Source organism: Lampetra planeri, chromosome 19, assembly GCF_965212315.1.
Source record: "Lampetra planeri chromosome 19, kcLamPlan1.2.h2, whole genome shotgun sequence".
In the NCBI taxonomy this organism is placed as follows: domain Eukaryota; kingdom Metazoa; phylum Chordata; class Hyperoartia; order Petromyzontiformes; family Petromyzontidae; genus Lampetra; species Lampetra planeri.
The window spans coordinates 13,146,401-13,172,881 of record NC_136125.1 but is presented as its reverse complement, the minus strand read 5'-3'; the positions used below and the strand labels follow the sequence as shown (position 1 = coordinate 13,172,881).

The 26,481-nt window shown below is 43.5% G+C and overlaps 1 protein-coding gene across 3 annotated transcripts in view; it reads right to left on the bottom strand.

The window, feature by feature from the left end:
• The window catches only part of LOC144724156 (rho GTPase-activating protein 7-like), a 50,411-nt gene that overhangs the window by 18,750 nt on the left and 5,180 nt on the right, over positions 1–26,481 (bottom strand). For 2 of the 3 annotated variants that reach the window (XM_078603075.1, XM_078603076.1), the window contains exons 2-4: positions 5,961–6,032; positions 5,200–5,281; positions 3,510–3,573 (exon numbers count right to left, since the gene is read on the bottom strand). In XM_078603075.1, coding sequence (XP_078459201.1) covers positions 3,510–3,573; positions 5,200–5,281; positions 5,961–6,032 — 218 coding nt within the window. Of the gene's footprint in view, positions 1–3,509; positions 3,574–5,199; positions 5,282–5,960; positions 6,033–23,220; positions 24,700–26,481 lie in introns of those variants that run through there. The other variant, XM_078603077.1, reaches the window with a different exon arrangement.

Here is a 26,481-nt window from a genome sequence, read left to right as displayed (position 1 = left end):
TGGAGCACAAAGTGTGACGGACACACACTCTAATAGTATCACCACTCTAATAGTATCGCCAGCCACTTTAATAGTATCGCCACACACTCTAATAGTATCGCCACACACTCTAATAGTATCTTCACCACTCTAATAGTATTGCCAGCCACTCTAATAGTAGCACCACACACTCTAATAGTATCGCCAGCCACTCTAATAGTATCGCCACTCTAATAGTATCGCCAGCCACTCTAATAGTATTGCCACATTCTTGTTTGAAACGAGAGTACTGTAAAGGAACCGTGGCAAACAGCCACGGCGTTTTCAATGTCAAGCAACCGCCTATTGACAAGAACATTAAAATCCTGCGCTTGGATGGCGCTGTAAACTTTAGGGCTCAAGCGAATTGTTAGCAGAGTCCTGACCTCTGCGATGGTTCCACCAATAAACATCCACTCATTGAACGCTTGCAATGCACGCAGGGCCTATACTGATATTGAGTAATCCAGATGTGCCCGGACTCATAAAACGGCCAGCCATGTTCACATTAAATAAATGCGAAAGCAGCTCTTTAATGTCGATTGTTATATAAAATAACTGAAACCCAAACATAATAAAATCATAATGAGCAACAATAAACTCATTTACGTAGTAAATTCGTTTATGTAATAAATGAGTTTATGGTAATTTAAGAACGTTTTTTATGCATGTCCAGATATATTTACAGAATGTTTTTTTTCTATTTTCAAGCATTACGCCCCCCCCCCCACCATATTCAAATATGATGAGTGATTTCAACATCGGTGACTTTTCACGTGATACATATAATGAATGTAAAAGTAGAATTTTGTGTTTACTAAATCATCCAGGCAAATTTTGTTTCAAAAGTTTTAAGTTCATGCACAATGTCACGTGCCAAAAATACACTTAATGAGGCCATTCTTTAGAAGTTTCAGCTCTTTCCGATTGTAACATTATTGTTCTGACCATTATGCTGTTGAATTTAGAACCAGTGATCATTATCTTTACGAAACCAACTTGTGTGGCCTCTAACTTTCATGATTGGAGTTTTTCATAACTGCTCATAATATATTTAAATGTAAAAAACCACAGCCTGGTTAAGAATTGTACACGTGGGTTATATTGGCTACCATTTGTTTATTGGCCCAAGAGACAAGCTTATGGTAAATCAGTGTTATTCTATGCCAACATTGCAAAAACAACAGAGGAGTTCAAGGTCTTCTCTGTGCAGAGTGATTAATTCTGAATTGTTTAAATCATTGGCTTCTTTTGCAATAATTTACTTCAAATCGCCAGAATGATGAATAATTCTGCAACAACTGAGTGCCAAGTAAGCCACACTGAGATTAGTGTAATTTAATCCATCAATTCAAAGGTCCATGCATAAGTAAGAGTGTAAAACAAATACGAAGCTGTACAATATAAAAAAAAATAGCCATTCTGGACGCTGGCCGGATGTAACATCTGTATTTGCAATGACCAAGCAAGAGAGTCTTCTTAGAAATGTTACCTGTCATATCATTGATTTTTGCGGAAAGAGATTTTTACATAAACAACTTCGGCACGTGGTTCTCTTTGCATGAGACCTAAAGAGCCCTCCATTTTTGCTTCCTTATTTTATAAAGCAAAATACGATGATTACAGGCCGCGGGCTGCATATGAGAAGTTTGTGAACTGAACCGGACAGCGGAAGCAACCCTCGCTCGGCAGAGTCTCTGATCAAACCAAATTTACTCTACCAGAGGAAACAAAAATGTTCAGGCGTTGCTGTCATTTTCCTCGCAGGGCATTTGATTTTTCCACATGGAAGGTGGCGGCAATGATTATTATTAATCACGCCGTTGTAATTATCGAGTTGCTGTACAAAACTGTTTGCGACTGGAGGCGAAGTGAGTAGTTTACTTGCTGAGCTGCAGAACTTCTAATGGGCTGGGGGAACGTTTACGAAATTAAGGTGAAAAAGAGATAATATTATGTGTAACTCATCCAATAAATATTCTGTAATCTTAAGAGGCCTGAGAAGCAGAGGGAGATATTTCAACGCAGCTGGCAATGTTAGCTGCCCCTAACGCCTCAACTTAACGAAGCCTGTGGCAATATTTTCTTACAATTATTTTTTATGCAAGCACATGCGTAAAATAGGAAAAAAAGAAGCTTTTGGATGCCTATGAATGGTTATTGCCATCGTTCAAATTCCACACCCTTTAAGACCACACAAAGGGCCTTAATCCCCAAGCAGAACAGTTTGTTTCTCCCATTTTCACTCCAGCACTAAATTCCAACAGTTGTTTCTACGCAGCAACTTGTGCTTCCGCTGGTTCCCAAAGTCGCCCCGTTCCGGGACATGCGTGGTCAATCTGGCAGCCGCAACGCAGCGCAGGGAGCTGCCAAATTACATCTGGACGACAGAAAGGCGCCGGGCACAGCCCTCGCTGGCACGAGCAGAGATAAATTAAATTAGGCGCAATCAAAGACATTGATTAATGTCCGTATCCTGTGTCATATTAATAAAAAAACAATGAATATGATGAAATTCCTGGCCTGTAGCAATTCAATCAGCAGTTGGTGAAATACAATCAGGTTGAATTCCTGCAGACAGGTTTGAACCAGAAACCAATATTTTACAAAATGTAATAATTATCCGCAAATTACTCTAATGCGACTATCATGGCCCCCTACTGGCATACTCATACCCCAAGTCACTCCTGCAACTTATACTTGGCTGGTCTCTTGATTTCATGCCTAGTTAAATGAAATTAATTTAATTTATAAAACATGCATGTACACGGAGCACATACCATTTCACATGTATTGCAGGATGAGTTTGATCTTGCACATGAATCGAACCTATGACTAATTAGAAGCCTCAATGTTAAACCAATGGAGCTATATCCCAGCAACTGGTGACTGATAAAAAGTACCCCACAGTCAGGATGCGAATGTCAAAATAAAATGTTATAGATCTATCACTGTCATTAAATAATCCTGACAACGATCATTGGCATAATATTGGAAATCTAGAATGCCAAATATTCACTCACCAAAGCTCCACTACATCAATTTTTTATTCTACCATGTAAGGCCCACTTAGCTATAGAGCTCTTTTTCAGAAGCGACCTGACCACAAGTGGTGACTCAACTAAGTGGCTCGTGGTCAAGTGGACATTCATAGCGACTAAATCATATAAATGCGTGTTTCTAAACGTGGAGGGAAAAAACGGAGGACTCGGAGAAAAATCCACACGACTACCAAGGAGAGAGACATGCACATTCCTAATATACAGGCGTCTGGATCGTAATTGAACCCACAACCTCTTGTATACCAGGCAAGGTAGTTCATATTTCGCCACTGTGCAAAACATAACTATGTTTGAGCCTGCTTAGCTTTAAACAGGCACATTTAGTGTGAATTTGATCTGACAACATTTGCACCCTCATCGAGTTAAGAGTTCGAGGTATATTTGGTAGAAATACTACAGGAGGTTTTTGAGAAAAAAACTAAATCTTACCTTATTTTTAGAAGAACCAACATCCACCTTCATCAACGCACACTTGTTAAGGATCATCAAGCGACTGTAAGACAAGGTGTAAGACGAGGTGTAAGACAAGGTTTAAACGATACAAGAGTCAGGGGCATTTCTGGTTTAGACAAAGTCACAGTGAACTCCTGCTCATGTGGCATGGAGAGGTATTGCTAATCCCCTCTTTACAGCCCTGTGCCAGGGGTGTAAATTCCACATTCCTATGGCTGTTGACTTCCTCACAATGATACAGGAGGGATGGGCTGAGTCAACCCCCCACAAGGATGTTAACTCGTAACCTCCCGCTTGCGATACACTCCTGCTACAGTACCGTTGAGCCATCCGGCTGGTTTAGCACAAATAAATACAGCAGACTTATAGAAAAACATTAAATTGTAAATAAAAAAATGCATGCAAGATGTGTATATAGAGTTTATTAAATGCATGCGCGTTGCTTCCAACGCACATACGCGTTTATGCACGTACTGTGCGCTTGGTTGAGAAGAAAACGCACAATTTGTGCATTGAACTCTCCCTGGCTGGGTATTTAAGTACAGTGTGGAATGTTTATTTCCCTATCAGATAAGACATTTCTGGGAAATGGGATCTACCCACAAATTGGACATTTAAATTGGGTCCTACTCATCGGAGACCTCATAAACGGGGTGTAACAGCACAGGCTGGAGCACCATGTCGAGTGAAGGAGTACTTATATTCTTGGTTCTTTCGGTAAAGTCACGTAGAAGGGAGATAATAAAATAAGACGTGACTTTACCGAAAGAACCAAGAATATGAATCCCTGCAGTCACGAGAGCTTTAAATCAAAATTGAAAGAGCACAAAATATTTATTTATTTATTTTCCATTTACCCCAATTTCATCCCCATTGTGCTTTTGGTATCATGCTATGAGATGGCGTATCCATTTGGATCTCTCAGAGCTGTACATCCAGTCATGTTGGAGAGTGACTCACGGATACAGATATCACAGAGCGACCTCTGAGGTCACTTCAAGTGACCTCACGCCCACACAGAAAGGGGAAGCATTTTCCCACCTTCTCTGCGTATGACAGCAATTTTCGTCACATGACAGCAAACCGATATTTAATTCCCTAAACTGATATTTAATTCTCAAGAATTCAAGATTTTAAGCTTTCGTGACTACAAGGATTCATACTCTTAGGTTTTTTCAGTAAAGCCACGTAGGTAAAAAAATAAAAGTAAATTAATTTTTATTTTACTTATTTTAAATTATTTTACTTTTATTAATTTTAACTTTGTTTTTTTTACCTACGTGACTTTACCGAAACAACCTAAGAGTATTATTCTCAAGAACTAGAATTTAGATCAATTAAGTGTGGAACCAAATAAACTGCGGGTATATTAAGCATAAAATAAGCACCGTCCGCTTCACGCTCAGTGCTGAGCTTCTGTGACATTTTTTGAAGAGTCGTCCATTGTGATGGTCCACATTTTTCCAAACTTCCCAAATTATCTACACAGTTTCTTAAATGGGAAACACATAGCGATTGCTATCCCCTCCTGAAAACACTTATCAGGATTCTCTTGACAAAACTATATTGAGGCTAATTGCAACAAGTCTAAGCAATAATAATACATCAAGTACTGCTGAAGAATGTATTCACGAAAAGCCTTCAACTTTTAACAAGTGAAACTTACCTACACAGAGATTCAAACGAATCTTGGTCCAGATACGCGTGGTCCTTGTGCACCGCGGATATGTCTATGGGACAACGCAGATCTGCAGAGATGGGGGGGGGGGGAGAACCATGTCGCTGACTATGTTGGGGGTAGTTGACGTCTCAGACTACGAGACTGCAATGTCCGAATGCCACGCACAAGAATTATGCAGTGTAACGTTGCATTAAGCTTCACCGAGCACTTTGTGGAGGAATATTGCAGGGCGCCACGGTGGCTAGGAGATGTTTACTGCCTCACGTGGCACGTAGGAGGTCGTGGGTTCGATCCCGACCCTGACGCCTGTTGTATATATACGGAGTTTGCATGTTCTCCCTATGGCCGCGTGGATTTTTCTATGGGTCCTCTGGAGTTTCCCTCTACATTTAGAATCAACATCACATGTTTAGAGTATTTGGCTGCTATAAATTTCCACGTCATAAGCCACTTTGTTGAGCTATCATTTGTGGTCAGGTCGCTTCTGAAAAATAGCAATATAGGCAAGGGGGCCTTACCTGACCATATATACCCTACAGCTCCCTCTAAAGCAGGCCTTCTGACAGGAGTGCCATGAGCACTCGCTTGCGTGACTGCACCTTTTCCTTTACCCTCATGTAGAGCCATGGACTAATCGCAATTAGCAGAAGTTCAATTGAAGGGATCAAAGTTATGGAGCTGAATTGCAGTTTGGATTTGACGCGGGAGCGAGCTGAACTTGACAAACACAATACCCCCAAACGCACCTCTATAGAGCTGAGCATACTGCGGGAATCCTGCAGCGCATAACCAATCGCAGGCTGCCCTCAGCTCGATTTCTGTAAAACACAAACAAGCGACGGCAACGTCAGAGAGAGAGCGAGAGGGTAAATCAGAAAGCCACGTGCCCGCCCCACACGCGGTGGGTAAACATCTCGGAATTCCCACAGATCTCGTTCAAGGCGCTGTATAAACACCGCGGGGAGCGGGGCCCTGCCACGAGCGCACTTGGGCCAATCGCCATTTGGCCCACCTTCACGACCACACGTAACAAACGATGGCCGTTTCATAAACATGTACAAACAACCCGGAGTAATTGATGCGCCTTGATGTGGCGCGTGTTTTACGTGGAACATTCACCTGTCTACGCGAGGCTGGGAAATAGCAACGGTTGTGAACAATAGCAAGCGCAAACTTGGCTAAACAAGGGCAAAGTATCCAAACAGTGTTTTCAAAATGTTCCCAAGCAGTGGTTACCAAATGTGGAAGGTTAAAGTGTTGGCGTGTACAGCGGCACCCCTAGGGAACAGCCGTCACCACGAGATGCTTCAGGGACCGCTTCTACGATCGTTCCGCAATGTCATTTGGATCTGTTGAATGTTTCACGTTTAATGAAACGTCTATAAATCTAACTCGAGTAACGTCACGACAGCCTCGTGCCAACACTTTGCTTCTTGTAATGGATGACTCCCTTTCCCACACACACCTAACACTCACTCACTCCTCATCGCAAGCCTCCTTAAATAGATGGACACGGTATCTGTGCTTGCTCTTTAACATTCAGTTTGTAATTTAAGTCCCAAAAAATGGCAAAGGATGCCAACAAATTAAGCTGGAATTGCAGAAATGTTTCAAGTGGTACAATTTGTTAAAAAAAAAAGTAACCCAACTCAGCTTTTCAAAGCAGATCTGGAAATATCCAGCGACAGTGTTTAGCGAACTGATCTATGAGCCTGGCGGCTCGAGTTCGATTCCCGGGCACGGCTGACATCAGTGGCGAATGATATCTGAACCAGCCGCGGGCACTTCGCTTTCCTCCCGAAAATCCGCAACAATCACCGCCGACGAGTTGGTGAAGTCAAACAAATCCCCATGACTGACGCGGGGTGTGGGGAGGCCTGCATCAATCGGGCGCACTGTGGTCTAAAACAATGCTTTCCAGCCATCCCTCCTTTAACAGACGAAGCTTCATCCCAATAAATAACAAGACAATAACAAACAACAATTGTAAATATCCCAAACCTGGCAGAGACCATCACGCACCAGTGGTTGTGATGTCCGAACGTGAAACGTCGGCTTGAACGAGAATTATTTGGGTTGCTACGAATATAGCAAAATTAAATAAACAAGAAATAAATAACTAAACAGTTTGAAATATTATGCCTGAAACATGAAATGTGTAAAAGTTGCAACATCAAACTTTTTATGAGAGCCACATGTGTGGAGCTGTGCACGTGCGTTATTATTGTACAAGCCGCGGCCTCCTTGCGCGAGCCGCGTGCACGCATCAGCTCCATGTGGCCGAACAGCCCAGTGGTTAATGCATTCTCGACATTTGCCACCGAGGAGGACATTAAAAGGGTTCAACAGTCTTAATGTCTCCTGCGCCCTGTCACGTGGCAGAGCATGACCAAAGCACGTGGATGTTGAAGTGCATGTCAGCGGCACTTTGACGTCGTTTGCAGGAACATCAGCCCCGTCCGTGGCCGTGTCGAGGCTTAAATTGTTCCAAAATTACACGGCGTAGATAATTTACGAATCCAATCACGCTAAACAAGGGTTGACCCTTCATGTCACATCTAGGCTTGTCAGCGGGTCCATCCATAATTGTGTGGATATATATAACATGACATAAAGTGATCATGGTTTGTCACAGAACGTGTCAAGACGTGTGCATTGTTGCACTACCAATGCTATCCATATGGTAATATTAACATCACTATATTATTTAGGAATTGTCTTAAAATCTCACACAATATAAATACTAACGGTAAAAAAAATTACTTAGAAAAGTAGAACTGAATTAAGAAGGGGGTCGTGTGGCTCAGGGGGTGATATGTCTGCATGGAAACATCGAGTCGCTACCATCCAAGATGCAACCAGAGTGAGGCGATGGCCTCAGCTGAGTCACACCAATGGCTACTCAGACAAAACGATCCCATTCAATGTATTTTTGACTTCAATCAGTACAATTCTGAACTAAAGCAAGTCATGTTGGAAATGGTGTGTAATGATCATGTTTATTGTTCATAATAAAGCATTATGTACACCCCTTTGTCGTTCCACTGCTGGATGACGCTCTCCACACAGCCAGGGTTCTAATGCTTCACACTTGCTGCTCAGTGTGGGTTGCTTCAGGGCTTGAGGGGCAATGAGGGGGTCACATATCACTCGTCGGTAATGTTAGCTGTGGCCGGAAATTGAACTCTGGTCATCGCATTCATACTTCAGTACGCTAACCATGGAGCCATCGCTCCACACGCGTACACCGCACTTATCACCATCAGCCATGATTCATCTACTGCTGGATGAAAGCCTTCGAAAGCCTTTGTAATCTCACGAATCTGCAATGTAGTGAATGTGTTCCATTCCTTGGCCGCCACGAGTTGAGTTATAATTTGTGGCCAGTTTGCTTCTGAAATAGTTCTCGAGCTTCGTGGGCCTTACCTGCTAGAATAGTAGCAGGTCTTTAGTGTTGGCCATCGGCTATCTTACATGTGCACTCGTGATGGAAGAAGAGACTCCTGCTGGAGTGACTTCAGAAGGGATATCACTTTGTGTGAGCTGTTCCTGACAATACAATGCTTACCAATAGAAGTCCCTTCATCTCATGATAACATGTAAATAGCAAAAATGCAATGCATTTAAGTACATTAAGTGTTCCTTCAACATTAAAACATGACGCACTAACTCTGTTCAACAGCACGGTGCACATTATTCCTGCATTTGCAATAATACTGGACATCTTAAAGAGAAAAAAAATCCATGTTAGAATTTACTGTCTATTCTAGGCATTACACCACACTCAACATAAATCTTCTTACGTATTACATCATGCAGCAAGGCTACAAGAGGCAGAGCTGAAAAGTAAACATTTTAACAGCGAAGCATTTGGAAAAGATCCAGCAATGGAAACTTATGGAATGAAGTCTGAATATAAATATCGTATGTTATTTACAACGTTCTAAATACATAATTCTTGGTGCACATTTATCACAAGAGTGCACGAGTGATTTAAGGGTACCGTACAGGAGTATAGCATATGGCTGAATGTAATTCCCTGAGCTGACTATACACAAGAAGGTTTAGTGTATTCTTTGTTCATGAGGCTTAAATTAAATAATTCAGTTGGAATTACAAGTGAATCAATGAAGGATTCGTAAAGCAAGTGGCATTATGTGGATTTTTATTGTTCCACGATGGATGGCGGTTGCTTGGGAAGACCTTCATCCAGCCGTGGATTGACCATGGCTGGTGGCGGTGGCAAATGTTACTTCAACAAAAGAGATTTATTTTAAATATTTGTCTCACCCCCCCCCCCACCTCTTTATATATAATAAATCAAGAGACCACGCCACGCATCTTAATCACTTGCTGGATATTGTGCTCGATCCACACCATCCAACATGCAGCCTCCGTGCACTGTCACTTACAGCAATGACCAAAGCTGCGTGGAGAAAAGGAATGAATGATTGAACACACGCATTCCTGTCACTGACCAAAAGATGATGTGACATCATGCAGATCAATCATGATTTCATAACAAGCTTGAAGTGTTACAGTTCGGCCCAACCAAATGAGAAACAGAAAGTCCACATGTTAAGGGTACATCACCTGTCATACCTCAAATTGCAGTTGACTGAATAACCGGAAGTTAGACCCCACAGAAGGCATGCAAAATCTCAGCACTGCTGAGAAATTTAATATCACCGCTGTGAATTCATCAAAAATAAATGACGATTCCAAAGCTGACAGCTCTGAACTGAGTCAGGCTGTGGGACAAAGTACTTCATTCAGAATACACCATTTTAGCTCTCACGAGTTGAAACATTGGAACAGTTTTTTGCTATTAACCCATTCACTTTTTTAAAATCCCACTTTACAGTCTGGACCTTGCGCAACTCCTCAAAGCACTTAAAAATCGCTCATTTTAAATACAAGAATGCACGAGTCCATAACGATACAGCAACTAATTCACGAATTTGATGCTTGTGCTCATGACACGTGCAATCTAATCATGCGTAAAGAATGTATTTTTTACGATTGATAAAATGCAATACCCACATCACATATCATTCAATTAAATTTAGGATAATAAAGTGAACAACAATTTGCAATCGAGACCAAAATGGAATCGGGGCGATCTAAAAGAAAATTAATTGATTCGAATCGTTTCCATAAATTGTGCCAATTCACAGAATTGCTGGGGATGGGAATGGAATTGTTCCATGTCGATTGCCAATGGTGGCCACGTGATTGTTGTACTGTTTAAGTACTTACTGGCAATCCTTTGCTAATCTAGTGCTCAGTGAATGCCTTCCCCCACCGTGCCGAGTCATGGGGGTTGTATGACCACCCTTCAGCATATGCTGCTCATTGCAAAGTTGGTGGAATGGGGTGAACCCAGAGGACAGATTCAGATATCAACCACCGCTGATGTTGGTCTTGGCTGGGACTCGGTCTCAGGTCGCCGGGCTGAGAGCGCGGTGTGCCCCCACTCCCTCACATCGCGGTGTAGATATGTAGAGAGTAACTGTGCATGCTCTACACTGGAGACACTGGGGCCACGTCACGGTTTGTTTATACAAATAACTGTCAATGTTCTACCATTCGTGCTATTACATGTAGGCCATACTGTATACGTTAAGGCTTTGACCAAAAGTGATATTACAATCAATTTGGCAAATATTTACTGGTATTGTAAACAATAACTCCCTTTTCATGACTCAGTCGCTGTTTTCTTTGGCCTCTCTAAAGATGCATTGAACAAAAATATCAAACAACTCCTGGTTTTCCGATGAAATACTCCGCACAAAGCTTTATCCATGCCCATAAAGCAACATAAACAACACGGCAAATGTGCATCAATAAATAATTAAAGGCCACCAATTGTGCTGCAAAAAGCATTTCTTTGTCCGAATCCCCAAGAAATCCTAAACACTGCTGGACCTGGGTCCAGGCAATGAATCCCCGACGTGGCAGGCCGACCCAGGGTCCCTGTGCAACTCCCCCTCCATCCGTCTAAGCGTGTTACACGTGAACCCGTTACACGTGAACCCGTTACACGTGAACCCGTTTCACATCAGGAATGCATGTAATTGCGTAGGCTACACTGCTGCTTCTTGCAGCAACCGCGTGCAATCCAACTAGAGTTGGGAAATGAGCCGCAATGCAGGCCATGACGAAGGAATTCCCGCTTTTACATTTCAGCCATTGACACGAAACACATTGCAGTAGGACTATGTTTTACTTAACCAGGTAAGGCCCACTGAGCTATGTAGCTCTTTTTCAGATGCGACCTGGCCACAAATGAGAGCTCAACAAAGTGGACCCGGAGAAAAATCCACATGACCACGGGGAGAAGGTGCAAAATCCAAATCAAGAGGCGTCGCGGTCGGGATCGAACCTCGGGCCTCGTGCACGCCAGGCGAGGGAGTTAACATCTCACTACTGTGGCGCAGCAGTGGCGCTAGCCACAAGCGAGCCAAGTAATAGCTTAGGGCCCCAACAAACTAAAGGGCTGCTGGAATCATGAAGATATATGGATGCATCAAATATCAGCTCAATTGAAATACCAATAAACATAACAATGTAATTAACAGTAAAACACATAATCTCGCTAATTTCTATCTTGTCTGCATCTTTCTTCTGTTATCTTACTACATTTCTTGTCTCTATATCTTCTGTCATCTCACTCGGGTTTTACCAAATGATAGATGGATCCCCAAATCGTTTCTGCTCTGCACCCCTAAACGTGATTTCACACACGCTGCAATTTACACAAGGCTCTACAGAGAATAACTCACGCCTTTAAAAAACTAATAAAACCCTGAACGCATCAAATCCTTAACAAATACAACCCTAAACAAAGAAACCCTTTGACTGAATATACCACGGAAATAATGAACAGAGTAAGCATTCTTGAAAGTGCAAACGCTTGCAAATGGATGGTACTGCATAATGTGCATGTATACACATACTTTTACAGAGTGAGGAGGAAGGTCCTGAATGCAAGTTGAAATGAAACAAATGGCAGTACGATACATTTTGTTGCAATGTGTAAGAAGTTAGCTCGTTAAAATGTCATATATAAGCTTGTATGGGAATGCCATGAAACAATGCCAGCATTTTCACACTCACTAAAGTGTGACAGTGTCATGAAGCAAGTATGGAGCACTCGCATTCCGCAAATGGCGAGCTAGCCCTGGAACGTGAACTCAGCAGGAAAGCATTGCAACAAAAAATGTCAAAGCGTGATTGTGTGCATGGCCTGGGGTCAAGTGGCCCACGACGTCAAACAGCGCAGCGAAATGTCAGTTATCTGCGATGCAAATGATCTGCAACACCTATTATCTACAGCCGTGAATCTATCAGTGAAAACTCCTGCTGGGACGATTTTTCCTGTTATCCACAATATTTGGCAGATAATAGTCACTTGGAAGTCGTCACTCCGAGCGTTCAAATTCATCCTCCTAACTGCACCTGTTTTATGGAGAACCAGAGTCGTGGTACATATCAATACATGTATTTGCATTCATCCACGGCTAGATAAGAGGAGTTATTTTTGCGGATTTTAATCAATAGGATCTTCCCAAATAGTATTGCCCCACATCAACACAGACGATCGCCTGTGTTGCGATGGAAACGTCGTGATCTATTATTTTTCTATCTACGTGACTTACCGAAGACCCAAAGAGAAGGAGTTTAACCATACGACAACTATTTTACCGTACTGTATTATGCAAAAAAGCGAAATCAATGCACATGAATTAATTTCACCTTCATTCAATCCAACGCATGATGCCGTGTTGCTCGTCGGGGTCGTTTGACCATATTTCACCAAGCTAGGCTAATGCCGATTGGTGCTGTTGGGAGGAGTGGGAAGTGGCTTGAACGAGCTCAGACATCCCTCGCCACTGATGTTGGCCGTGAGTGGGAGTGAAACTCAGGTCTCGGAGTTCATAGCGCAGTGCGCTCGCCAGTAAGCGATTGTGCCTCTCTCATCCATGATTAATAATGTAACATACTAATAATAATCTATTGTACTTTGAGAAGATGCATTTCCATGCATTTCTAAAATTTAGTTTGTGCATTCCGATAAAACATCAAGTGCCCATCGTAGGGAAGGCAATAATACATATTCAAGTAGAATATAGAAATGTATCTGCAGCAATGTGGAGAACAAACATCGTGGATCCAATAATTATCTGTGGGGCTATCCACAAATGTGTTCAAATAACTGCCTGAAACAAATTGCAGATGATAGGATGAACACTGCCACGGATAATTGAAGTATTAGTCGTGGGTAATATGACTGCATGGGAGGAGTTTTACTTTTAACAAAACTCTTAACTGAACTTTAGGCTGTTGGCTGTACAAAGTAGAAAACACAAACGCAACATGTGTAACCATCCTCTAAACAGAGCGTGCATGCTGTGGCATACTCGAGCACACACGGCAAGTCTGCAAACGATGACGTCTAATTTAAATGACCGTAACTCTCTGCACTGTCTTGGTGCAGCAGAGGTTCACACACACGGACAAAATGCTCCAATACAGAGTATTATTTAGCATTCCTTTTCAGATATCTCCAGCACTGCACATTGTTGTCAATCGAATTGCAAACAAATGTTTTGATATGTTCACTATTACATGTTCGATAACGAGAGCCGCCAGAAGCAATTTTACAGAATGTAATCTTACAGAATGCAATGTTACAGAATGTAGTGTAATGGGGGCTACATGAATAAGGGGCTTATGGCAGGAAGGCGGCGGCTGCGATTTGCTACGGTTGTCTGGAACCTGGACGTGGCACTGCTTTCTATATCACAGCCATCGGCAGCGAGGTTATGCACGAGCCCTCGAAGGGCTTTGTAAAGCTTCCATGACTCAGAGGAACGGGACAGGAACTTCACTCGGCCCTTGCGAGTGAGCTAAAGGAAGCTAAAAGACAATATATCTTATTTCTTGAATCACGTTTACAACAAATTGCATGTTTCATACGAATGTTTGTTTTTGCCCTTGTGAGTTTGCACATCCCCTCCCTACAATGTCATGTAACTGCCGACACTGCCAAAGGTGTGGGCTGTCGTGATCCTTGTAACAGAGATGCTGAGCTCAACGGAGCCTTACCGGCTGAAATGAGTGACATTCATAAGCCACTTGGTCGAGAAAAGCATGCGTTATTTCAGCTGCAATGTACAACTACGTAACAGAACCGTTGATAACTATCATCGTAAGAACTATCATAAGCATATGAGAATGAAACAAAAAGTGTAGTCATTACCTTTTTTTAAACGATGCCTGAAATGCGAGGAGGTGTCTGGTAGTGCCCCGGTATAGCATCCACAAATTCTATCAGAATTCTTTGTCGGCATTCATCTTATGTGCAGCCACTTTCCTTGCTTGGATGTGAAGCGAGGAAGCAGTCTCCATCTCATATTGATATTCCCGTTTCCAAGAAGAGATTCACGTTCAGAATTTAGGCTTGACAGTGTTATATGGAGTTAACGAATCACACAACAGAGTCATTTAAAAATAATTGTCTTATTTCTGGAACAGAGGTTTTGCTTGATGGACACTGACAAAATGTACTCTTCTCAAAATGTACCAATAATAATATAGTCTTGTACTTTACTACAAAAACTGGCAGTGTGAACGCTAAATGTATCGTGCATCGTGCAGAATATTAACCCAATGCTTCAGATGGGGCGTAAAACTCCAACTTACAATGACGAAGAAATGCCCAGAGCGCTGTGTCCCCTGCTCAAGAGCAGAACTAATGCTTGCGAATGTACGATTTCCATATTCGCATCACAACGCGTCTCTGTTTGAGGACCTCTGAGGCCCCCTTTCTCCAATGTTGGCTAAGCACCGCTCCCATTATGGCCGACGAGGTTTGGCACGATGGGAAGTTAATCTTGTATGGCTCCATTCACAGGTTTCAAACTAATCAAAATAACTGAAATGTTTTCCATTAATAGTGGTATGTAAGTGACTTGTAGATATACTGTACTGTATATCTGAACGTACAGCTCCTCAAGTATGGCATGCAAACACATTTGAAGTGCAAGACTATTAATAATATATGATTACACAGAGCTTTGAAGTACATCACAGTCATACATTAGGTATTAAATCACTAATATGAAACATACTGTATACTTTATTCAATTTAAAAGTATAGTTTTACAACTACAGCACAGCAATCTGCAGTATTTGGAATACAGAAAAGCAATGATATACAGTCCGCATAATAAAGGTTTTTGTGGGTGAGACTGCGTCAATATAAATGTGTCGTCAACCTCCCACCACCCAAAACGCGCCAATTAGTCGCTACTTCTGAAGCCCGGTGTATTGGAGCGGACACCCACAACATTTACAATTTGAGTACGACGTTTCGCTGGTGATTACAACCAGCTTAATCAGGATTGTGCAAATACAGGTAATTGACATCGCGTAATAACTTCGTCACAATGGGTCTTTATAAATCCCCGAATTGACTCAATAACGGTTATCCCCCACACGCTGCGCTTGTTGAGGTGGGCCGCGCACCACGAAACGTCCCTGTGGCCCACTCAAGCCCACTCTCGTTAGCGGTACATCACCGTTACGGTGGCCCACACAACCGCTCTAGTGTTTGTATGTGCGATGTTGAACTGAATTCGGACTGTACGTAGCCAACCGTGCTCATCGGAGATGCGGGGGAAGGACAACAAACCAAACACAACATAAGTTCGAAGGAAATGAGTTTTCAATCTGGCTTTAAAAGTGTATAGCTCCAGTGGCTTCCTAATATCGGAAGAGCGTTCCAGACGGCCGCAGAAGCGCATCTGAAAGCGCATCGCGATGCAGTGGCCACCGTCTTTGTTCAATGGTCAGCCTGAAGGCGCTGCGAGGATGTCCGGAGTCCGCGTGATGCTCCTATTGCATACCCCCATCCGAGAGGAGCTGGAGCCAGGCCTGCTTCGCACACTTCTATTGCGAGGTGTTATTCATTATTGACGCTTGGTTCGCTGCCTAACTTCGGAACAAACGGTGGCTGGAGCCGACCTCATTTTCTATGTAACAAGCCCCCATTATAAATGCAACGCCTAAGATGGTTGAGCGCTGCATGTTTCACAAAGCAATATATATCTTGTTCAGCAGATTAAATTGATTAACGACTCAATGTGGAGCCTGTTAACCTGGCGCACTAAATCTCTGCAAGCTGGCGATGGTGAAACACGTGGGGGCACACAGGAAGGCTTGCGGTGCAATGCTGGGGGTAGCAACTGCAGAACCGTTATCTTCAAGAGGAAAACGACATATTGGCACCAGGCACTATTCCAACTTGCTACAGTGCCACATCTGTTAAGGGCAGTCTTTGGTGAACTAAATAATCGTCTGCTCGGAGTATTCGAACAAACAAAACATCGCCCGCACAGAACCCAGGCTCGTAAAATCACTACGTGCCGAAGCAGGCAGTTCTAACTTCTAAACGCAGCGGTGTCATTTGTTTTCGTTGGGCCATCTTTGCCAGGGTGTGTAACCAGGGCAGCACGACTTCTCATTATTCTACAGCCCTCGTGACGCAACAGTGTCAAGAATCAAAGCCGAGGACATTGGTCTCATTTAGGCAATACATTTGATTTCGGCCACAGGATATCTTGATCACTTCATTCTATCAGATTAAATTCCATCCAGTGATAAGCAACATATTAATATACAAAACGCTACGAAACAAAAGCTACGTTGCTCTATATCATTGTTTAAAAATAAACCCATGACCATCATTGTACTGCACTTCTATGCACCCGAGTCTATGCTCCCTGCCTTCACCAACCCGCACTGACAAGTATGGTGAAGTATGGCCAACCTTCACAACCCACGCAACACGACGAGACCCTCATCCAGGGATGTTGTCCCAGTTTGAAGTCGTCTTGCCTCACACTCGACTCACGATGTGGGGGAAGAGGGGGGGCAGCCGAGAAGTGGGCGGGGCTGCCAGTCGGGGTCTCTGCAGAGTGAGGTCACCGCCGTGAGCAGGACGAGCTGCTTAGTGGGCGTGTCTATGTAAAAGTGGGTGTGGCTGACAAAAAGAGGAGGAGCTATCAGCACACCATGTGTCCCATTGAGCCTCCTAGAAATCTAACTTGCATTGCGTAAGAATGAGCAAACACATAATTCAGAATTATTATTGTACAGAATGTTTAAAACGGACTAAGAATTGAAGCACGTATTTTGATAACTGACATTTTGAAAAAAGTAATGAAGTTACTAAACAACACATATACTTATAAATAAATGTAGCCATATTACATGCAATGTAATACTATATTACATTCAATGTAATCCTATATGTGATCGTCAGCAAGAACGTGACAAATTGTAGAAGGTGAAAAATGGCAATGTTATTCAAATCAGATTATTATAATTCAGAAGTAGTAAATCCTGAAATTGCACTGTAAAATAAACACGTGGTCTCTGCTTTACGATTTCATTATAATGCATGACTATACAATGTTTATTCAAAATAGCAACGTCTTTTACTTACATATATTATTTAAATGGTCGTGGTACAAATGTTAAAGTCAAAGCCAAGCTTGTCCTTGACAAGGGGCTATTCAATAATAATATTCAATAATAATATTCAATAATACATTTGTATGGCTTCTTCAAATACATTAATCTGCTTAAGGAGGCAACTCACTATTGACGACAAAATATATATTTGTGCCTTGGCTTATTCATGCCACCCCAATACAAATTCTGGATGTCTACATGTTTTAGAAATTGAGTTAAAGTGTAGATAATCAAAATTCTGAACACCATTTTGCTTTCATCATTCTTCACTTACGGTTGTCCCGCGGGATATGCCAAATATAAAAAAAACCATGGCAAAGGAACGTTCTGCTAAACACAGTGCACACAATACGCCAATCGGAATAGCTGTTTTTTCTTTAGTCGGGGACATATGGAACAGATTATAGCCTGTTTCAGAAACAGGGCTGCCTTTAACAAGCAAACACGACATTAACAGTAACATATTTATACACAGGTTTTTTTCTCCTCTCTAAATGTCAAAGGACACAATGTATGCATGCTTATATCCGAATAAATTAACATGACAAAGCACCTCAACGAACGGCTGTCTTGAAACAGTGATCCGACACATAGCTCTACGATGAAGGGAGGTTATTAGGTTGAGAGACACGCATGAGAAGAGCCACATCGAACGTTATTCCTGTCTTGCCCCCACCACTTTGCATTGATCAATCAGATAAAACAAAACTATCGTGTGCAATGATAATTACCAGGTAATATAGTGCACGTGCAGTCCTTAACATCTCACCACGGTGGTGAGATGTTAACTACCTCGCCTGGTGTACAGGAGGTCGTGTGTTCGATCCCGACCCTGACGCCTGTCTATTTGCAGTTTGCGTGTCTCTCTACCCGTGGTCGCAGTGGGGTTTACCGAGTAATTTTTTTTTAAATATAGTTTGTAAATATACTGCCTCACGAGGGCCTTGCCATGCCATGCAGGTCGTGGTGGTTATTTGACCACATTCCACATTGCTCGTCAGTGTGGACTGGTGAAGGCGTTGACGTTGGAGCATAGTACAGTCCAACAATGTTGCTTTCCTGAACTGCCCTCTGCTGACAACGTAGCCCCAGAGCAGCAGCAGCCGACAGCACAACTATGTTGACCCCACAACTATGTTGAACCCACAACTATGTTGACCCCACAACTATGTTGAACCCACAACTATGTTGACCCCACAACTATGTTGAACCCACAACTATGTTGACCCCACAACTATGTTGACCCCACAACTGTGTTGTTGAACCCACAACTATGTTGACCCCACAACTATGTTGTTGAAGCCACAACTGTGTTGTTGACCCACAACTATTTTGACCCCACAACTATGTTGTTGAAGCCACAACTATGTTGACCCCACAACTATGTTGAAGCCACAACTGTGTTGACCCAACAACTGTGTTGTTGAAGCCACAACTATGTTGACTCCACAACTATGTTGACTCCACAACTATGTTGAAGCCACAACTATGTTGTGGGACCCCACGGTGATCGCCCTTCCAGTTACTCCCCCAGCTCAGCTCCTGCTGAGACCTGATGATGATGATGATGAGGTGTGACAACATTAAACGACTTCAACACTGCACTCTGCCGTCTCTGCAATCTCCTAAACTGTCTATTGAGCCACGTGGAGTAGAAAGCATGCGTATGCAGCCTACACACAACGTTAAAACTGCTCATAAAAGTAAGCGGGTTAGGGCAGGACACGTTACCAGAGGGGATGATGACCGATGGCCAAGAAGAGCGATGGATGGAGTGGCAACCAAGGACTGGAATGCCTCAAAGAAGATAGCCATCATGAGATGGAACGATTACATCGACTCGCGTGCAGGAGCTGGGTGGATTGTTACATGGCAGAGCCGTTAGAGGGGGCGACGGTTTGGGGAGGCTTCATCCAGCAGTGGATTGAGCACGGCTGACGATGACAATGCAGGAAATGTCTTTAACCGGACTGATAATTATTGAGGCCCATAATAGAGGTATTTTTTGGGTTAGATCGCATAAATATATAAATGTGTCGTTAAACCCGCCACCACCCGACACGCCTCACTCGTTGGCTGTGTCGGGTGAGATTGCTCGCGAAAGCCTCGGTGTTCAATTAGCGAGGTATGCAGTGGAGCGTCTTGAGTTCATACATTCATTATATTCAGCACTTCAAAACCATCTGCTTGTCTACACAGCAGAAGCACTTTGCCAAAAGGCAGAAATGTAACGCAACAATTTGTTTACACTTTGGGCTCTTTAAATGCTCACATGGCCCCTTGCCTAAACAGATGGCGACGTGTTCAGTGCCTTGTCGCCAGCGTGGCCGAGCTGTTCCTGACACGCCGCTGGTGAGCTCACCCACGCCGCTCCGAGTACTCCTAAAACAAGCCGAGAGGCAGCAGGGAGGCAACTGGTGGATGCCTCGTACAGATGCCGCACCGTGTCGATGTTGTGCACGGCCCTAGGCCAGTCCACTGCGGGGTCAGGGCCTTCTCCACACCGTGTGGGTCATGGCGAGTGTGCTCCCGTACGTACTCCACCACGCTGGTCGCTGCAGGCTGATGGGAGCATACACACGGGAGCATAGCAGTACGATATAACAATAGATCTTGTTGGAGTGCCCTCTGCTGCCCGCAGGTGGTAACACCCACTGTGCATTGCGCCGTGGGGGTGAAATGTTAACTCCTTCGCCTGATATGCAGGAGGTCGTGGGTTCGATCTCGCCTCCGACACCTGTAAATGTTCTCCCCGTGGTCGCGTTAATTTTTCCCCGGTTCCTCCGGGGTTTCCCTTTCACATTGAGGAACATGCGTTGAGAGTGTTTGGATGCTGTAATGTCTACAAGGTAAGCAACTGTTTTTATTTTATTTTCATTAATTTTGATGTTTTACCTACGTGACTTTACCGAAAAAAACCTAAGAATATAAGCAACTTCGTTGAGCTATCATTTGTCGCCAGGTCGTGTCTGAGAGAGGGCTATATAGCGCAGTGGACCTTACCTGGTGAAATAAAAGAAAGTATTCATAGTTTTAGTTTTAGAAGCGCTGGCCAAGGCTCATCCCAGGCTTAGTTTCCGAGATCCGGTGAATTCCCGGTGATCTGGTCATGGACTCTGTTGACATTATTCTGGGGCAAACAAGACACTTATTCTACATTTCATAAACATTGAAATAAGTTCATGTTCCACTTCGCAAGCGCACAGGTGGTCATGAACCGTTATTTAAAAAAAAACCGGCATCGTGCTTGATGAGAAGTATTTGACACTTTGCGGAAAAATTCCACAGAGCTGGGGGGGGGGGTGAGGCAATGGCGAGCTAGTTCCCTCTTCAGCGTGGGGCCACCAGCGGGCTCCATCACACGGCCTCGTTTCGTACAGCGATTGTGCAATGAGATGCCGTTATTGAAATGCCAAAGCTCGACGCGACTCTGTAAATGCCAAGGGGCTACATCACGACGGTTCTACAAGACAGACAATGGCAATGATGACGAAGAGTACAACGCCACATATATCCGACTTGCTGGGGATTGAGGTGCTGTTTAGGCGGAAATGTGAAAAAGGTCGGATTATATGAACATCTGTATAAAATGATCGTTACACCATCGAGCATAAATAGGTTACTGGACTAAAATGATAGGCAAACTGTTGTGATCCTGGGGACATGCTTCACTCCGCTACGTATGGTGTGAAAGAAGTTCAACATACATAGAGAAGTGAGTGAACATACACGACATTACGAATATTTCACTGAATATGAAAAGGTCAGATTGGTGAACATATGAAATTAAAAAGCTACACCGTGCACAAATACTGCCCCGGGTGTGGGAGGTTAATTTGTTAGGGCAGATATGAGAAGATGAGATCTGTGAAATTGTACTGTATAAATACAATTATTCATATAATTGGTCTTTGATGTTAAGAAGAATATTTGCAATAGATTTCAGTGCTCTGCAAGATGCAGTTGAGATTTTATACAGCACTTAAAGCAGCTGGTATTTTTTAAAAATAAAGGTCTATGATCACATGGGTTGTGGTTCAATGTCTATGTTTGGATGCTTAAGGCTCACTGGCATCAAAGTTAATTACGTACCGAATTCCATTCTACTTTATGCACCTGAAAGCATTTCGTGACCAAAATGCTCCATGTCTACACTGCATTCAATCTATATGGATTTCTCTCTGATTTCTACCACGCTATCTGTGCCAAGTGCAAGCGGTGTGTGGATAATTACACCTTAACACGATTGTTAATGACAGAAAAAGTTACACAAAAATAATGAGCATCATTACTCCTGCACTTGGTGTTGTCATTGTCTAGTGACCAAACAGATCAAGATGAGTAGTAAACAGATGCACATGAAACAATGACATGATAAATGGCGTCTTGCCAACACTTGCCTTGTCAATTACGTGCTCAGACTAAGATTGAATATTTCAAGAAATGCTCCCAAGCATTTTATTTGCTTTTTTTTTACTGCTGTTGTACTCTCTCAATGTCATCTCTTGCTACTTGGCAGGGACTATCATTACCACTAAAGCTACAGCAGAACGGAGTGTTGATTGAACTGTCACAATCTTCACCCGGACCTGTTCGTTACCGAATGAGCCAAACGTGACAACGATCGCAAACTCACATTTTTGCTACAACACGAGGACCACACCATGGCACGGGCGTTGGTAAATGTGATAGTTTCATCATCTTAGCATTGGTTAATCCACCATTTCTATAGCATTTCTGCCAGAGTTCTCATACTTTCCAACATGCATATGTAGTCTGCCAATAACACCATCTGTAGCTGAACTAGTAGACACACAGTGTCCAAAATCAGCATTCTATGTCTCCCTACTTCCTCGCAAATCTTCCTCCTTTTGAAAGTTTTTTCTCTCTCAAGAATTTTGTTTTGTATTTTTGCACCACTTCCAATGTCAGTGCCAATGAACACGCCGCTGGTGGACTGCGAGAGAGATATGGACACGTGGTACGTCCACGAGGTACGTCCACGCACACACGAGGAGGACCTCCCAGTCGCAACACCTGGCGAGGCTGTGGAGCAGCAGGTGCAGGTGAAGCAAGGCGAAGATGCGAGGACTTCTCTCTGAGCCCATTCAATGATCCTCACTCGTCAACGGACGGAGAAACAACTCTCTGCTACACCAATCCGAAGCCTGCGCTTTGTATGTATGGAGAACTTATTGCGCACTGCACGAAGCCAAGCGTACTAATCGGAGGTAGACTCATTTACCCTAAAACCTGAGCACAATCAAACATTTGGGACGGCCACATTTTGTCTACAGAAAGTTCTTGTGATTTATACAATATTTTCTAATTCTATAATATCTGCTGCATCTCGCAAGCTGCAGCAGCACTTGTAACCTAGGTTCACGAAGCTCAATGCGAACTGGACAAGGAACGCGCATGAAGTATCAGTCGCGTTCCATGGACACGAAACTCGCAACATACTTGATGCAGGCGGCGTCGTCCCAGAAAGCGACGGCAGGCAGATCTCCGCATTCTTCAACTTTTGCCAAGGAGTCAGGGGGAGTTAGACAATAAATCCCTGCCGCTATGCAATGTTTATAACAGACAAGAAAGAGTTGTTTAAAAAAAAAAGCTGTATGTAACATCTTATTTAGCAGGAAGACAGGTCCAACATAAAATTCTCCGGTGCACAAATTCCATCCGCCGCAACAGCCGCAAACTGTTACAAAGTGGATCAGAGGTGTTGGAGCGCGTCCATAAATACCGTGTCTATATTTCACCATTGGCTGTTGGGTGCACGCGCTGGGCATCCCGATTGGCCAGTCCACAATCCTTACTGCACCTGGAACCCTTTTTGGAAATGTTTTCCTAACACTTTTGGACACTATTTTATGGGGTTCACAAAACTCCACTATCATTTCTCCAGCGTGTTACAAACGCCTCTCATTTGTGCTCTTATATAGAGAAAACAAACCCCGAGTAATTGTAAATGTGCTACGTGCATGTGTTGGCACTCTCTACATAGAGAGGCAGTGGTGGGCAGTGTGTGTGTGTGTTTTATACACAGTGCTATGCACATGAGTGCAATGACATGGCTTACACTGTGTTTGTCATGGAATCTTATAACGTTTATGATAAAAGCTATACGCGATATTACTTTGCAAAACATGACGTTGACTATTGACGGTACATGATAAATAAAAGCTACAATTGTATGGCATAGCATATTGGGTGCTCAGCGAGAAAAAAAATCTGGAAAATTGTGGTAGATTAAAATAAGATATTAAATAGGATGTGTCATTGCATTCTAGATTTTAAGCTTTCGTGATTGCAAGAATTCATACTCTTATGTTTTTTCGGTAAAATCACGTAGGTGATGTTACCGAAAAAACATAAGAGTATGTGTCATTGCAGGTGAGGAATGCGATTCAGAAGAAGACGAAACTCACGAACCATTTAACTTTCAGTATTTGTTTGACCTTTCCCCCCGAATTATTCCAACTGTGCAATCGGAATGATATCGTGAGCTAAGTAATCCGATTGTAAATCTCACAGAGCTGTGCAACCCATGCCAGGGCATAGTTGCAGAAGAGATTCTTCACGGGAATTCTGCCACATCTTTCCAGTGACAATATTTGTGATTTGTTTAAATAGGGGCTTCACATTCCCACACACTCTGCTATGAGATGGTCACACGTCTGTCAAACTGATGATTTATTTCATGCTGTGGAAATTTTCAGCAGATAAAAGATACAAACAAAAAGACTCATGAATAAAACATCACACCCCAACGCGCCACAAAACGCGTACTTCTTGTTGGATTAGCAAACACGCCAACTCATGGCAAATAACAATATTCAAGATGCAGAGTTTCTTAATCATTGTCTAACAACTATTACAAAATAGAGCTGCTGTGGAAAAACTATTTCGGAAGATCGTGACCATTCCAATTGAATATCCAGAAGACAGAGAACAGTGACAGCACAGACACAGACAGTGGGTCACAGCACAGACACAGACAGTGAGTGACAGACACAGACACAGACAGTGAGTGACAGACACAGACACAGACAGTGAGTGACAGACACAGACACAGACAGTGAGTGACAGCACAGATACAGACAGTGAGTGACAGCACAGACACAGACAGTGAGTGACAGCACAGACACAGACAGTGAGTGACAGACACAGACACAGACAGTGAGTGACAGCACAGACACAGACAGTGAGTGACAGCACAGACACAGACAGTGAGTGACATCACAGACACAGGGAGTGAGTGACAGACACAAACACAGACAGTGAGTGACAGACACAGACACAGACAGTGAGTGACAGCACAGACACAGACAGTGAGTGACAGACACAGACACAGACAGTGAGTGACAGACACAGACACAGACAGTGAGTGACAGCACAGACACAGACAGTGAGTGACAGCACAGACACAGACAGTCAGTGACAGACACAGACACAGACAGTGAGTGACGGACACAGACACAGACAGTGAGCGACAGACACAGACACAGACAGTGAGTGACAGACACAGACACAGACAGTGAGTGACAGACACAGACAGTGAGTGACAGCACAGCCACAGACAGTGAGTGACAGCACAGACACAGGGAGTGAGTGACAGACACAGACACAGACAGTGAGTGACAGACACAGACACAGACAGTGAGTGACAGACGCAGACAGTGAGTGACAGCACAGCCACAGACAGTGAGTGACAGCACAGACACAGACAGTGAGTGACAGACACAGACAGTGAGTGACAGACACAGACACAGACAGTGAGTGACAGCACAGACACAGGGAGTGAGTGACAGACACAGACACAGACAGTGAGTGACAGACACAGACACAGACAGTGAGTGACAGACACAGACAGTGAGTGACAGCACAGACACAGACAGTGAGTGACATACACAGACAGTGAGTGACAACACAGACACAGACAGTGAGTGACAGCACAGCCACAGACAGTGAGTGACAGACACAGACAGTGAGTGACAACACAGACACAGACAGTGAGTGACAGACACAGACAGTGAGTGACAGCACAGACACAGACAGTGAGTGACACAGACAGTGAGTGACAGCACAGACACAGACAGTGAGTGACAGACACAGACAGTGAGTGACAACACAGACACAGACAGTGAGTGACAGACACAGACACAGACAGTGAGTGACAGACACAGACACAGACAGTGAGTGACAGACACAGACAGTGAGTGACAGACACAGACACAGACAGTGAGTGACAGACACAGACAGTGAGTGACAGACACAGACACAGACAGTGAGTGACAGCACAGACACAGACAGTCAGTGACAGACACAGACAGTGAGTGACAGACACAGACACAGACAGTGAGTGACAGCACAGACACAGACAGTCAGTGACAGACACAGACACAGACAGTGAGTGACAGCACAGACACAGACAGTGAGTGACAGCACAGACACAGACAGTGAGTGACAGCACAGACACAGACAGTGAGTGACAGACACAGACACAGACAGTGAGTGACAGACACAGACAGTGAGTGACAGACACAGACACAGACAGTGAGTGACAGACACAGACACAGACAGTGAGTGACAGACACAGACACAGACAGTGAGTGACAGACACAGACAGTGAGTGACAGACACAGACACAGACAGTGAGTGACAGACACAGACAGTGAGTGGCAGACACAGACACAGACAGTGAGTGACAGCACAGACACA